We start from the raw sequence: 16,564 nt of genomic DNA on the forward strand, positions 1-16,564 counted from the left end.
AGAGAACTCACTGAATATCGTGAATGATGGGTCTCCCCATGATCACATTATACACAGACGGGGCATCCACGACCAGAAATTCAGCCATGATGCTTCGTGCTGCTCGGCCTTTGCCGATGGTGACAGGAAGAAGGATCTTCCCATCTGGATATGATGAAGAGCCATTGAATTCGGATACCGGGTAGGGTACCGGAGTTAAGTGCTTGGCCTCCAACTTCAGCTGGTCCAATGCTCCCCGAAAGAGGATATTCGCCCCGCTACCGCCGTCAATAAGGGTTCGCCAGACGTTGCGGTTAGCAATGCCCATTACAATCACCAATGGGTCATCATGAGGGTACACCACCCCCTTAGAATCTTTGGCTATGAGCAAAATGTTCGGCACCGGAGATTGAGGCGCTCGGAGCTCGACATGATTTATTTGATGGGGTTAAACCCCTCAAATGACGTTTCACTGCGCTTCGAGAAGTTCCTCCAAAAATGGCAAGAATGTCAAGGGTGTCCTTGTCTTGTTGCTTATCTTTTTCCGGAGAAAATCCAGATCTTTCCAATAGTCTCTCTCGGCTTTTTTTCTCCTCGGGACGATCCGCGAAGTACTTCTTCAGATAGCCCTTTCGAAGCAGATCTTTGATTTGGTCCTTCAGCTGGAGGCAGTCCTCGGTGCGATGTCCAGGAGATTCGTGGAACTCGCACCATCGGTCTTTGCCTTTCTGCTGATGCCATGGTGGCAGCGGGCTCGGCTTCTTGAACTCCCCTCGTGTTTGGTCGTGCTGTAGATTTTTAGCATGATGAAGAGTAAGGGGAGTTTAAGAATCGTATCTCCCCGTATAGGGGGCGATCTTTTCTTTCTTCAGCTCGGCAGCCGAGGACGGTTCTGAGGCCTTGTCCTTCCCTTTCCTCGATGTCGGGCCCTTAGACAGTTGTCCTTTAGCTTTCCCAGCCCCTGATTGGGACTGAGATTTTGTCTTGATCCATTCTTCGACTCGGATAAATTTATCCGAGGCATCCAAAGCTTCCTCCAAGGTTTGCGGGGGATGCATGACAATGAAGTCAACGAACTTTCCAACTTGCAGACCATTCCGTAGCGCAAATACGGCAAGGCCCTGATCCAGACTTGTAATTCTGGATGACTCGTTGCTGAAGCGAGTCAGATAATCACGGAGGCTTTCGTCCTCGGCTTGCTGCAGACTCATTAGTTATGCAGTTGTCTTCTCTCGGCGGTTTGCCATAGAAAATTTGCTCTTGAATTTGTTGGAGAGATCTTTCCAACCAGATATAGAGCCTTATTTTACCCCCTTGATGATCCACGATTGTGCAACACCTTTAAGGGTTGTTGGAAAATACTTGCACCAGGTAGCCTCGGACCTGGGGTTGAGATACATGTGCCCCTCGTAAGAGGCAATGTGATCCTTTGGGTCCGAGGTAAAACTAGCCTCGGGGGTTGTTCCAGGGAAGGCCCCTCTGATGCGAAAGTCAATATAGTGTTTAACAGAGAGAGAGAATGAGCTATGCAAGAGATTTGAGTGATTGAGGCTGATTGTGAATGAATGTAAAATGAAATAAGTTTTGGCTTTTATACTTTTGCTCAATTAAGGGACTTGGGCCCTTGGAGTCAAGTGGGCTTGCCACTTTGACCGGACCGTTGACTGACTTGGCATTGGGCTGTAGAGTTGAACCTTGCCTTTGGGTTTTGAATTGCATCATTTGTGGACCAGGCCCAATAGAGGATGAATTGGACCCAAACACAAGATTTAGGTAGTTTAATCTAGACTCGTTCAACATGGATGTTGAGACAATCTTTTTATAGAACCAATTAATATTGATTCCAACAAAATAGGAGATATATATGTTTTTATCCATGCCTAGAATGCAACTCCTATATATCAGCAGCATATATTTAGCCTGGTTGTACCCCTAAACAAATAACATTGCCTTTTAATCATTTTACCTCATCAAAAACACATTTTTTGGACATCTAATTTGTCTAAACCTATGACAAAAAATTGAATGATAAGGAGGAAATGGCGTAGATTCTAATATTAGCAGAGTAAAAGTAAACAAGGAAAAATATCCCATTGAATATTATTACCTTCCTTAAGATGTATTCAGGTCAACACCAACCGCCACCAAACTATGTAATGCTGCAACACCAATACGGTAATGTGCCACCCTATTATGCACCTCATCAACCGTATGGTCCGTATCCCCAACAACGTGCTATCCCTCAATATGAGAATCGACGATCAGGGTGTCATTGCTGCCTCAGGTTTATCTGTTGTGTCTATTGTCTTCTCTTTCTGTTGATATTTTTCATGGCATTAGGCCTTGTTTTGACCTACACTTTTTACAAGCCGAAAATTCCCATTTACAAATTAGAAGATTTTAGTGTTACAAGCTTTAATGTACAGCCTGACATGAGCATAGGTACACATTTTATGATTACTGTTAGAGCAGAAAATCCCAACACAAGAATTGGCTTCATTTACGGGAAAGACAGTACAATCACGGTCTCTTTTGAGGGTTCTGTTTTATGCAGTGGTAAGATGCCTGCATTCCATCAAGGACATGAGAACGTGACAATGATCAATATCCCATTAGCAGGGAATGCCGTGTTTGGGTCTGAACTTCATAAGGTTCTTACTGATGACCAACATCAGGGAAGGATTCCATTGATCGTTCAGGTTAAAGTTCCTGTTACTGTCGTTATGGATACGATCCCATTAAGACAGTTCGAGTTTCATGTAAGTTGTCATGTCACAGTTGATGATTTGAAGCCTGATAAGAAGCCCAAAATCCTGTCGACTACATACACATTTGGGATCGGAATATGATTAGTCCTTTTTTGGCAAAGATTTTGTTCAACAATGACGATGCTATATTATTTTTTTTTGTTATTATTTTGGTGATCAGCAATGCTATATTTAGAGTACGTGATTTGATATGGATTGACACAATTCTTTGCAACTCCCTCCGTGTTTTACCGAGTGTTACACGTTTTTTTTTGGCAAAAAACTACTTTCGTTTATTTTTATTTGCACCATTTGTGAATGCGCGGAGTTTTAGGAGAATGAATTTGATATAATAATATAATAATGTGAGTGGATTAATAATTTATTATGGTAAAAGTAATGTGGAAACCATGAAAGTGAAAGTATGTGAGAGAGAATAGTGATAAATTGAGTGGGGTTTAAAGCAAGAGAAAGAAATAATAAAATATAGTATAGAGTTATCATATATAGAAGCAATGTAAATAAAAATAAAAATTAAAAAAAAAATAAAAAAAAAACAACCATAAAAAGGAAGTGATGCAAATAAAAAAATCGGAGGGAGTACACTATAATATTATTTCCCGCCAAAACCTACTATTACTTTTTTTATATATTATTTCTTTTGTCCCCATATTCATTACTTTTCAATAAATTATTAACCCCGCTATCTTTCTTTTATTATTTTTTAATAGTTCAATTACCCCACTTAATTAAAGTGCCTAAGACTATGTGCGGGTCAAAGTGTAACTCTTATTGAAATACGGAGGGAGTATATACGTATTATTTGATACTCCTTTCGTTTTTTTTAGTGCCTTATTGGGGTGTGCGTGAAGATTTAAGCAACAGAGTAAAATAATATATATGTGGATATAGTTAGAAATAAAAAAATTGAAAAAGTAAGAAAAATATAATTAAACGACCACTAAGTATAATGTGTGAGAGAGAAATATTATAAAATGATGATGGGGGTCTAAAGAAAGAGAAGAAATCTAATCATATCACTAATAAATAAAGTCGGCCTCGCAGCCAGGCCACGAGACAACGACACTTGGTGATTAGGGGATTTTTACCCCGCCACGTGGACCAATCAAGACCATCCACGTGGACCAATCAGAGTCCACCACGTGTTACACAGTGAAGAGTCCAAAGTGGATCAATCAGGGCATGACACGTGGCAGACAGATATCTAACTAGGAATGGCTGCCTTCAAGGCCAAAATTCCTAGGCAGCCCAATCAGTCCTAGGTTTCTATAACCTAGGACTGGGCACGTGCTTCGAGACTCTATAGAAGGGAGATGTTCCCACCTTGGGAACAAGATTCACAAACATTTAGTGAGAGCATTAATTGCAGAATCAAACACACTTGAGAGTTTACACTTGGATATTAAGGCTGATTGCTATAGCCGGATGATCATTGCTCCCTTAAGAGGAACCTGATCCCATTTACATTCCGCACTTTTTACGCCCGAACACGTTCTAACTTGATCGTCGGAGGCGAAACTCCCACCCAACCGGAGTCTCCGTTGTTTTGCAGGTATAGGCGCCCGAAATCCGGTCTTGGAATTGTAACTCTCTCGAAGGACACAGAAAACCTGGAAACACTTGGCATTCCAGTTTTTCGTCAAGTGTTGCGCCACGTAAGAGATAATAAATAGGTGTTATTGTGACACATATGATGCTAAGTAAACGATTTTTGGATAGATTTTTTAAAATAAAATTGTTACATAGAGTTTTATTATTCTAATATTTCATATATACAAAATTAATCATAACTTTTAATAAATGTCCTATAACTCAATTCTATTTTCATCATCAAATTCGTTTTAAAAAGTTCCTTAAAACTAGATCCATTTATATTATATTTAATCACAAACTTTTATACGTAGCTGGCCAAACCGTGTCACCAATTATTACAAGATTAGAGTCACTTCGTTAGTGCTATAGGGGTTACTTGGTCGGTGTTATAGTGGTTACTCAATAAGTGTTATAGATAGGGGTTAGTTAGTCAGTGTTAGAGGTTACTCAGTTATTATCATAAGGGTTAGTCGATCAATTTTATAGGGGTTACTTCGTCTGGCTAGATGGTGTGGTTAGCTGCATACAAAATGCATTGTTATTTAATTTATTTAAAAAAATATTAGTGAATCAGTAAAATAAGTTTTAATCAATAAAAATAATTTTAGTTTGGTAAAAATACTTTTAGTTCAGTGAAAATAATTAAGTTCAATAAAAATAATTTCAAGTCAATAATAACATAAATATCTATTTACAAACAAAACTATACAAAGTACACTCCATATGATATTACATGACTTGAAGGTGCAACCATTGACATTTCATCATCATCACCAATTAATGCCTATATAGTCAAATGCACATGACTTCAAGGGGCTATTATCATCATTCAAAACTTTTGTTCGGAGACTCCCCTCTCTTCGAAGGCAATCGAAGGCACATTTATCAATATTCAGTGATCATCCCAAAGCGCGGAGGATTACTACTCATACGTTAATTGCAGGTTTCAAGAGGCGCAGAGACTTTTAATCTTTCATCATCAGGCACTTTTTCCGAGGATAGGAGAATTGTCAACTGTTGCTAACTTCTCGAGGTGTAGAGGTTTGCAGTTTCGTCCTGAGGCGCGGACACCTTTTTTGGTGTGATTTCCGAGACGTGGAATCTTACATATGGTGTTGTGAGCTACTCGAGGCGTAGGAGTTTACGATAGGATTCTCGAGGAGCATAATACTATCATTTATCATCCGATACTTTTCACGAGGCGTGGAAGATTATCATTCATTTGGTAGACTACATGAGGCGACTGAGTCTACGGCATATTTCCCAAGGCGCGAAGACTTGTCATCCCTTTCATTTAGTGGATCGCTCGAGGGGTAGTTATTAACGATTTGGTTCCTGAGGCGCGGAAGACTATCATTCGACATTCGGTAGATTTCTCGAGGCGCAGAAATCTAACAAATGTATTTGCTACCTGTAGGGAATTTTTCAACTCTGCCCTATTGTGGGTCATGTTTTTAGACATGGCGGCGCTCCAAGGAAAATAAGCTAGAGAAAAAAGAGTCGCCAACAAGTTTTAGAAACTTGTAAACCGTTCATGAATATAAAGGTTACACCCATTGTTATTGGGATCGCGATACAGATCGTAGGATCTACGATCTAATTTTTACCTAACGATCTGGATTGTTAGCAAAATCGCAATTAAGACGGGATCTTAGTAGGATCGTACGATCCCATTGATCCTACCCGATCTTACAAATCAACTAAATGGTAAGGAATTTTAGCCAATGTTTGGTAGGATTTCTGTCGGATCGGATAGGATCGCGTAGGATCGTATAGGATCGTACGATCCTACTTGATCCTATGTGATCCTACTAAATTTTTAAATTATTTAGTTTTCTAAATTATTTTTTGGGTTGCATTGTCTTAAACATATCTCCTCAGCTGAGGCACCATTATACCAATTACGGCTATCATACCCCTGATAACCACTATTATAATCACTTAAACTATTATAATCATTAACTTTTCAATAGTTACCAACTTACCACCAAATATTATCAGTCATAGCTAAATAAACACCACTAAACATTCAACAATCGCTCATTCAGCTTAGAAGCAACAACAAATTCACCATTCTTAAAGCAAGAAGAAAATCAAACAGGTTTTAGCAAGCAAAATACAAATCTACATAATAAAACGTGGGGAATACTCTGGTTATAATCACAAACCAAATATTAGCAACTAAAAATCAGAAGTCTACAACGAAATCAAACAGCGATGTATTGAATACACAAGTCTAAAACCTGAAAAAAAAAATTAGGGTTAAACAACACTAATAGCAGAAAAACATGAATCAAAAATAAAAAAAAGTAAAACCTAAGTTTAGATTTCGGGGGTACCAAAGCTATGACATGAGCAGCGATGAGAAGGACAACAAAATTGCAGATATTGAATTAAAATTGTTTCTGAAAACCCTAGCCATCGATGGAAACGCTTGCGGCGTAGTGGCGGAGAAGGAGATCGAAGAAAAAGGCGATGATGGGTTTCTGAGGAGAGAGAGGCGATGGTGGTGGACTGGTTGCTTGGACTGGTTAACTTTTCGGTGATGGTGGGTTTTTGAGGAGAGAGAGAGGCTAGATGAGAGAGAGAGGTAGATGAGGAAATGAAAGAGACCGGGTTTATTATTTATATTTACCAAGATTTTTGGCACCGGTTCGGTTTGAACTGGTGGGGAAAGTTTGTTTTTCGCACTGGTTCGGTTTGAACCGGTGGGGAAAACTAACTTTTCGCACCGATTTGGTTGGAACCGGTGCAAAAACTCTATTTCCTAGTCCCGCCTATTTTTTTCCGCACTGGTTTTCAAAAACCGGTGCGGATTGTGCGGTGCCTATTTCATTTTTTCTACTAGTGGACCTGGCATCCAGCCCAGCCTTGGTGCTAGGCGCCAGCTAGGTAGCCTTGGCAGCCAAGGTGGGCAGCCAGCAAGCTGTGCAAGGGAGGCCAACTCACGGTTTGTGGAGGGGACTGGTTTTAGGGGTTTGCTTGGGGAGCAAGTGTGGTATGGTCCCTCCCCTTCCTTCTTCCCCTAAATGGTCCTCACTTAACCTTGCTCACCATGTGCCACTTGGAGCTTGTTGATTCATTTTGCATTTTTATTTGTGTTATATTAAAATAAATTGGGAAAAATGCAATTCTCCCACATTGATGGGGCATGGGAATTCAAGGCTCCTTTTCCCTATAAATACCCAAGTTTTGGGTTTGGGAAAAAGCACTTGAGTTGAACTCAATAAGACATCTCCTTGAAAGTAAGAAAACCTTTAAGTTCGTATTACTCTAGTTCTTCCTTGGTCTAGCCCCAACTAACCTTCCGGGTAGAGACCGCTTGGTCAAGTCGAGGGTGCGAGCCGTCGGAGGCCTACGCACTTGCGAGGCTAGAGCTTTCAAGTAAGAGTTCGTAAGCGAGCGAAGCATGCGTCGAGGGTAAGATTGTCTTTTCTCTTTCTCTCTCTTTTGTTGTTTAATTATGTGATTGCATGTTTCGTTACTTTAATTAGTGTGCGGGTCTTGGGCGGGTTTCATTCCGCGTGGTGTTAGACACTACGAAACCCAACAAACCATTTATGTATGGAGCAATTTAATTTTTCTGCAAATTATTATTCCATATCTATTTAATTGTGGTTTAGAGTTAAATAACGAGTCCATTCGATTTGACGGCATTCAATATAGGGTATCAAGACAATTTCTTGGATAAAGAAGCACCTATTAAGTGAACATAGAATGTAATATCAAAACTATCCCTAATCAAGGTCATTTAAAAGTTGGACGTACAATGACCGCGCGAGATTAGTTTGTAGTATGATTTATAGCACTATTTCTTGTACTACAAGGACAAGAATGTCATAAATCATTTGCAAAAGTATTAGTTTGGAACTATACCGGATCGACCTATGAGAATACTTTAAGTGACTTAAAATCGTCATAAGTATACATTTCTAATTATTGCTATCGGTACCTTTTTTCTCGACCATACGTACTGTAAGTTCGCTTTTAAGAGTGCTAGTCTGTTTTGATGTTGGTCAAACGTCTGTCCTAAAAGGGGATTATACAGATGACACTCGGGCGACTAGTTCTCTTAGTAAGAGAAGCTTATCAATATAAGATTGGGAATGCCCTCCTATTAACAATAGGAAACATGTCTTTGTTATTTACAAGGCCTCTCGAAGAGCAAGACTGTGAAAATACATGATCGTGCTCAAATGGATTTTAGAAATCATCTGTATTTTACTACTAGAAAAATTGAAATAGGCACCCCCCCTTTAGCACCGGTTCGTGAAAACCGGTGCCAAAAGAAATGGGCGGGATTGAAAAATTCAGTGTTAGCACCGGTTCCAATCAAACCGGTGCCAAATCATATGATTAGCATCGGTTCAAACCAGTGCCAATTTAAAAAAAAAAAAAAAAAAAAAAAAAAAAAAAAGGTATGGAATAAAGTTGGCACTAGTTCGCCTTATATGGTATTTAGCACCGGTTTAAACCGGTGCCATTTTTGAAAAAAAAAACCCGGGCAAAATAAAAAAAAAATCAGGTATTCATTTCTCTGCTTCTTCTTCTTTCTTTCTTTCTTTCTTTCCCCCCTGCATTTCATTTCTGTTAACCCTAACTCTCGTTTAATTTCGCCCTTCTCTTAGCTTCGACCACCTTTCTCCATATTTCTCCTCCATTACGCGTGCTCGTAGTTCTCCATTGAAGCGCATTCTAAGCTTTGTCCATATCACTCCTCCACTACGCGTACTGTTAATTCTCCATTGAAGCGGATTCGAGCTTTCTCACCTTCATTGAAGCAGCTTTGAGGTAAAAATTTGTTTTGTCCTTTTTAGATTATCGATTTCAGTTTTCGCAATCTAAGGTTTGTCGTTTATTTGATTTTCGAATTTAGGGTTAGTTCTTGTAAACTAGGGTTAGTTTACTACTGCAACCCTCTTAATTTCGATTTGGGTTCTCTGGGTTTGGGTTTCACTTTGAGGTTTTTCTGGATTTGACTTTCTTTTAGGTAGTCAATGGGGAGGCAGTTTTGTGGGGGGTTTACAGGTTTCGTGGGTGGTCAGGGTGACATTATGCACCATCTTCCTATTTGCTCAGGTGAGGGGTCAATTAAATTAACCGCATATTTTGTTTTTCTCTTTTCTTTTCGCCTGGGTTTCCTCACGCTGCTAAAGATGTGCTTAAGGTCTTAAACTTTTATTAAATTAACCGCATATTTTTTTTTGAATTGTTAAGTTGTTTGATTTTGCTTATTTTGATTCACTCCAATGTATATAGAATATGGTTTTTGATGCGGATTCAAAAAAAAAAAAATTGTTTGCTAAAAGAGGTTTGTTGTCTTAATTTTTTTTTTTTTTTTTTTTTTTTTTTTGTTTAGTATGTTTGGTTGTAATAGTAATTGTTTAGTCATTGTTGATTATAAGCGGTTACTGCTGAGGAGCTGAGGGGAAACACAGGATCAGTGCTGGTTGTCGTGTATTTTGTGGTTTTTCTTAATGCTATTAACTACAAATTCCATCTGAAATTGTATGGGGTTTTACGTCAATATATTTCTTCTAATGCTACCTGGTTCAATGTACCACAACAATATTTGCTATCTGCTTATTACAACCAGTGGAGGGATGAATCAGGATCAGTGTTGGTTGTCTTTCATACTTTTTTGTTGTATGTCATTTTCAGATGTAGAATTGAAGAGTGAGTAGAATTGAACGGCTATAAGGCTGGTATTTAAATTGAAGTGTGAGTAGAATTGGGTCAAATTCGAATCTAGGAATTGATGAATTGGGTTTGATTTGATCAGTTTTTGAACTTGAAGGTTGAGATTTGATGTTTGGTTGTTTGGTTGAAAACTTGAGCTATTTACTTAATAGTAGTTAAGTTAAGTTGAGTTGCTCCTATTTTCTAAATCGCAACCTTCATGTTGTGTAATTTATTAGTTCAAAAAGAGAACAGTTAGCTTATCCAACCAAATTAGAGAACCTTCAAGTAGAGATATATTGGCTTCACAAATTCATGGGTTGACTAAACTTTTGGAAGATAATATCACCTTGCCCTTAATGCTCAGCATCACTCTTATAACGCTGAAGCTCTCTGTTTGTTTAGTTCCCTGTATCAGATACTTGTGAGTTGTGACTGGCAATCCCTCAACTTCTGGCAGGATTTCTTGCTAGACATGTCAGGTGAACTAAGTAACATTGTCTTGGTTGCTTGCCCTAGTTTAAAGCAGTAAGATAGGTTTCTATGGCTTAGTGTGTATGTTTGCTGGAGTGCCTTCTATTATATGACCTATCAGTTGATTTGGTGAAGTTTACATTCTATTTGATAGCTCAATGGTGTTACGGAGTAATTGGTTTAACTAGAATGCTAGAAGCAAGCTATACGAAGTATGAATGACCTTTTTGTTCTTATTATTTTCTTTCTTCCCCATTGGTCCTAGATTAAGTTTTTGCTTGTGTGGTAATCTATTTGGTTGACTATCTGTGTGTCTGGTTTTATTTACAAAATTGAAAAATAGCTCACAGTTCTTATAAATTTGAGCAATGGGCATAGAGGCAACATGTGTTAAGCAAAAGCTTGGGAATATGGTTGAGCAGATTAGGAAAGGAAGTGATGACAAAAATCTGTCTATATAAAATTCTTACTTTTCTTTTTCTTCCAAAACAGCAAATATTGGTTTAAACGTGAAAAAAGTTGTGAATCTCCTAAATTACTCTTTGTTTTCTTTGAAAGTCTATAGCAGTTCATCATTAGTTAACCAAATTAAGGAGCCATTTCCAGTCTAACCGATTAAAACAAACTATATTTCCTAACATTTTTTTTAATCATTTTACTTTGGAAGAAATAACAAGATTATGTGTTTTGTTTAATCCAGTGTCCGTCTCATATCCATTAAATTTGTTTTGGAAAATAGTTTGAGAATTCGGTTCAATGGAAGGCTGTTATTTGGGAAATGATTTGCAGTTCAACAGATCCTGTAATCACTCTGTTCTTCCAGATTGCCTGCAACCTTAATATCTATGTTACATTTTGTTTCTAGTGTAGCTGCTGTTTCATTTAATCTGATTTTATAATTAGTTTTTGATTAGTTTAAAATTCTTTTTTCCTTGATGCGCTTTACTGAGTTCTCAAAGATAATATACATCTAAGAACTTCTATTTGATCATATTTATCGTCTTACGAAATATTTGTTTCAACAACAGGAGGATCATGTGGCCCTTTTGTCTGCATTTTCAGAAATGGGACTCAAGTTGTGCATGGACTTACCTGAGCAGGCAATGGAAGTGACAACAGTATTCTTTCGTAACTCAACTCCCGCAAGTAAAGCTGCTGTGAGTGCCCAGTTTGGTGTTAAGGTCACTGTTTTTTAATCTAATCTATACTAATTTCATGTTCTCTGTCCAGGAAACATTGAAGAATTTCTCAGAAGAAAGAGCAAAAAAAATGAAAGCCTTACAAGAAAAAATGAAGCTTGATGACAAAGAAGCTAAACGATTTAGTCCTATAAGTACACTTGGTTTCAATGAATGATGCTACGATTGCTACACTATTTCTCCTGTCATATGTGTTTGTAAAAATTGTAATGGTTGCTTTTAGGTTGATGCCTTTCCTGGGGATATAGTGATTTTTGCACGGGTGCTAAATCTTTTGAGAGGCTAGGGCGTTAATGCTTCATAGATAATCTTTTTTTAATTCACCTTCATTAAACAATGTCTTGACTTTTGAGGTTAATATACATGGCTTGATATTAGTTAAACGTCTGACTTTGAAATAGGTCTTTCTGCTACAATGGAAGTCCGCATAGTCTACTTTGATATCATAAGACCAGCAGTAGCAGTGCAGAACCAGGACAACAGTACCAGTGCAGGCAGAAGACACACAGCAGCCAGAAACCTTGGACACTTCAAATTTTTTTGTGGACTAAAATTGTATTATTTTAGCCTTTTTTAATGAAATAATGTAACTTTATATATATGTTAATGTTTCTATAACAATTTTAGTGAAAAAAATGCAAAAAAAAAAAAATTATTTTTTATTTTTTTAGGGTATTTTTGGCACCGGTTTGGACCAGAACCGGTGCCAAAAGTTTTTTAAAATTTTTTTAGACTATAGGCACCGGTTTAAACGGTGCCTAAAGTGGGGTTTTTCGCACCGGTTCTAACTCAGAACCGGTGCCAATAGTATTGAAAATAAAAAAAAAATTTGGCGCCATGGTAGTTGGCACCGGTTAACTGATGCTAAATACTTTAGTTGGCACCGTTTTGAACCGGTGCCAAATTTTCTTGGATTTGGCATCCCTCAAATCCCCAACGGTTCAAAACCGGTGCTAGAGGGGGGGTTTGAACCGGTGCCCTTTTACCATTTTCGTCTAGTGTTTGGCAGTCGAACTCGGAATTTCGAGAAACACCTCTGAACGTAATATGGATGACGATATGTCTTACCTTATAGTTCATGAAGAGACATTAAGCGACATAGGAAGCATATTGCACACTTGTCCGGAAGGACAAGTGGGAGATTGAAAGGAATGGCGTCCTTCAAACAAGTGTATTATTCCGATAGAGGGTTTATAATCAATTACAGAGTTAATTATTCAGTGAAGTCAAGTGATCGGAAAGTCGGACTAGAGGCCATCTCCGATTGGTGAGATTAATTATATTAATCTCACAGCTTTCTTTTTACTGAACCCAATGAGTCACACCCAAGCGTGCAGCCAAAACTAAGGCGACGAATTAAAGCGAAAGTCTTAATACGTTAAACAAAAGGATACGTGCTCCAACGTCGGATTCCAAGCTTAGAGCGTTGAAGCCGAATGCCGAACGTCGAGTTAAATTCTAAGAATTAATGAGACGTACAAATAAGTCAAACAACAATAAATAAGTCAAAGTGCATAGCCCTAGCCTTGCATTGGCCTAGCCATGCGAGGGCTAGGCTAGCACAGCATGCCGCAAGGCAAGCATTGGCCGCAAGCCTAGCATGGTGCGCGCACGCACTAGTTGGGGGCCTATTGGCTGAGTGCATACCGTAAGCACTAGGCCACCAATAGCCCTCGCAAGGCACAACTTGCTGCTGGCCTTGCTTCCGTGCTGGCAGCCTAGTGCTACCGCAAATAGCAGCAGCATGGCGCGCCAAGCAAGCCTGCATGCTGTTTGCTCGCAGTAGGCCTGCTAGCAACGCGCGCCAGCAAGCCCGCAGTAAGCGCCAACTTACGAGGTCTGCTGTTAGGCCCATCAAGGCAGCCTTAGTGCCTATAGCTGGGCTGCCACATGGCGTGACTATAGGGTCTGGTTTTTTTGCTTGTGGGGCAAGAAGGACCTTATGGTCCTCAGCTAACCCTCCCATGTGATTGCCACTTGTTGTTAGATTATTTGTTATTTCATTTTAATTTGTTTTAGAATTAAATTGAATGCATTTATTTCTCAACTTTGCAAAGTCCTACATTGATAGAATATCAAAAGGGTGGATATGCTTATCCTATAAATACCCTAGGCTTACCTTGGGAATTGATTGTAAGAGTTGAACTGTATATAAGGCGTCTCCATTGAGAAAACCTTAAAATGAGATCCTTTTGTTAGTAGTTTTAATATTACCCTAGCCGATAATATTGACCAAACTTTGGGCGCGTGGGTGGACTGCGTAGGAGGAGTCGCATTTGAGGCTCTAGCTCCGTTTGTGAGTTCGTGTTCGTGCTAAGTGGAAAACACGCTTCAAGGGTATGAACGTCTTTTACCTCTTCTTTATCTCTCTCTCCTTTATCCTCTTCCTGAGGAAGTGGTTGGAATTAAGCCGTGTGGCGGTACCTGCCAAAAAAAAGGACTATTTTATTCGTTTTTGGGGCAGGGCCTTTCGTACTCTAATCCACAAATAAGTGCTTGGGCCACAAAAATGTTTATTGTTTTATTAATTATATGCATGTTTTGCTTTAGTCTCTTTAATTTGTTCATGTGCTCCTTCGGCGGGTTTTGGTTCCCTGCGGTGTTTGCACACCGTAAAACCCAACACAATTAACGCAAGATGCTTTATGGATTAATTTATTGAAAGTTGTTTAAAGTGAACAAACAACACTAATTAATTCCTTAAAGATGTTTTAGGACAAGAAAAAGAAAGTGATTTAACTAAGTGCTCGGGAATTACCACTTTTCCTTGCTAAATCATCGCTTACAATGCATATGGACTCCTTCTTGTTCAGGAACCTCCACCATAAGGACAAAATAATCAAAGGGGCGAGTGTTTGGGACAAGAGGGTTAAATCAATGCAAAAATTATGAAGTTACTAAATGTTTTTCTGGGAATTTTGTATGTTCAAAGCTGGTAAATTATTCCCTACCCAAAGAGAACAGCGAGGATTAGGGTTTTGACAATGCTGCCGTGGCAGGGGGCACGCGTAAGTTTGTTAATTGCGCTGAGCAGTAGAGCGTGATCTCCGTTCTTACGCGTGGTACTATGGTAAGATTCGATTCAGTATATGTGTAAGAAATTCTGAATCTGCATGAGCGCAATTCTGAATACCGCGGTGATGCGCTGCCCGCAACCTATAAAGTTGCACGCATCAGCTGAGATCGACTTCTTGAGTTGCGCGCAGATTTTCCAGTGGCAGGTCTTGTTTTTAATCTAAGCGCACTAACTCCGTCAGAAATTTAATTTAATTCGTGGATTAAACCTAATTTTTTAACTGGAACCTAATTAACATTAATTGAACTAATTTGTTTTTTTTTTTTAATTTTTAAGGTGAAAAGAATACACCGTCCTATATATAGAGTACATAGTGTAGGTCACCTTATTTTTTTAAATTAAAACTTTTGAGTTTTAGAGCATAACTAGTCTTTATAGTTCAGAACTTATTTCATTTTTTAAAAGACACAAATCACTAACTTGACATCGGAGTGTAATTTTGAAATTAGCTTGGCCAAGACATACATTTTCTTAACAAAAAGGATGAAGAATTGTATGCAATGAACTACTTATTTTTTAAATATATAGAAAGATAAGGTAGCTAATCATTGGGATACAAGATTGCTAGAAACAAAATTAGTTTCCATAAGAAATGCTCTATGCTCCGTTAAATTAGAAAGAAAAATATTATGTTGCCATGTGACAATTTAATTTACAATGCTATACGGTCTTAGTATTCACAAAGAAAGGAAAATAAGGAAACAAAAGTACCAAGTGATTAATATACTTGTTTAACAAATGTCCTTTATATTGTTGATATAGTCTGCGTTGTCTTCCTCTCTTTCCTTTTACCTCACCACCTCTAATCCAAAATGCCATTTTTAAGTTCCTCTGAATTCACCTTCACAAGCTTTGCACGACGTGTTTCGTCTTTCTCTTTCCCTTAACCATTTCTAATTTATCTCAACCTCCATTTTCAATAATTCTTTTTTTTTTTTCCATCATCAAATTACTACAAAAATGCTACAATAAAAGGTAATTAAGTTTTCGTTTATACACATGTAGCTTTCATTTATTTATTTAACAAGTTGTAAAATTTGGCATCTCTCTAACTAAACTTTATGTTCAAATTGAAAGATGTTTCTAAAATTTCTGTTAAAAAATAGATAGATAATCTTTTTCTGGAAAATTTTCATTGATTTGTCTCTCACCGTTCTTGGGTGGGTAGATTAGATATTGAAAGAATGAAACGTAGTTTTACAAATGATTACCTATCTTGAAATATTTACAACTAAGAATGTAATCATATATACATAATAATTACCATGTACATTTCAATTACCTTATTACCTTTTCATTTGGGATAAAAAAAATCTAGTGAATTCACGAAATTTAAAGGTTTTTATTATTATTATTATTATTATTATTATTATTATTATTTTTTTTTTTTTTTTTTTTTACAATTTTTAATAGTATGAGATTAAGGATTCATCGATGCATTTCTTCTTGTTTTTCTATGTATGAAGTATAATATCATGCCCATATTCATTAGTTTAATTATACCCATGTCATACAATATTATATGTATATTTTGTTTTGATTTTTGGAATATTTTTGTGTAGAATTTTATTTTAAATTCAGCAATGTCGTTGTCCATGATTATTCTTTTAATAAATATATTAACTAAATATTTAGCCTTTGTGTTGTAAGCTCACATATGTTGCCAACTTTTGGTGTAGGATTGAATTTTCATCTTTCGATAAAGTTGCTAATTTATCTAATTTAATCAACTTCTAAAAAATATGTTAAAAAAGTGTATTGCATTTAAAAGAAAATAGAGAAGAATGTGATATCAT

At 37.7% G+C, this 16,564-nt stretch overlaps 3 protein-coding genes across 4 annotated transcripts; 2 read left to right on the forward strand and 1 right to left on the reverse strand.

Annotated features, from left to right (window-relative positions):
• Positions 1–803: 803 nt before the first annotated feature.
• On the reverse strand, positions 804–1,190 carry LOC110685259. The gene has a single exon (XM_021861756.1). The coding sequence runs from the start codon at positions 1,188–1,190 to the stop codon at positions 804–806; it is 387 nt and encodes a 128-aa protein (XP_021717448.1).
• Positions 1,191–2,121: 931 nt separating this feature from the next.
• On the forward strand, positions 2,122–2,967 carry LOC110685150 (NDR1/HIN1-like protein 6). Its single transcript, XM_021861609.1, has one exon. It carries the CDS (start codon positions 2,136–2,138, stop codon positions 2,826–2,828), a length of 693 nt encoding a protein of 230 aa, XP_021717301.1. The 5' UTR covers positions 2,122–2,135; the 3' UTR covers positions 2,829–2,967.
• Positions 2,968–8,570: 5,603 nt separating this feature from the next.
• LOC110685180 lies at positions 8,571–12,284 on the forward strand. 2 transcript variants are annotated; one of them, XM_021861653.1, is made up of 5 exons: positions 8,571–9,131; positions 11,522–11,650; positions 11,724–11,822; positions 11,916–11,973; positions 12,094–12,284. In XM_021861653.1, exons 2-5 carry the CDS (start codon positions 11,558–11,560, stop codon positions 12,267–12,269), a joined length of 426 nt encoding a protein of 141 aa, XP_021717345.1. In that variant the 5' UTR covers positions 8,571–9,131; positions 11,522–11,557; the 3' UTR covers positions 12,270–12,284. The 2 variants fall into 2 exon arrangements, with proteins under 2 accessions (XP_021717345.1, XP_021717346.1); XM_021861654.1 differs by lacking the exon at positions 8,571–9,131 and adding an exon at positions 9,171–9,419.
• Positions 12,285–16,564: the final 4,280 nt, after the last annotated feature.

This window comes from Chenopodium quinoa, unplaced genomic scaffold, assembly GCF_001683475.1.
Source record: "Chenopodium quinoa cultivar QQ74 unplaced genomic scaffold, ASM168347v1, whole genome shotgun sequence".
NCBI classification, from domain to species: Eukaryota; Viridiplantae; Streptophyta; class Magnoliopsida; order Caryophyllales; family Amaranthaceae; genus Chenopodium; species Chenopodium quinoa.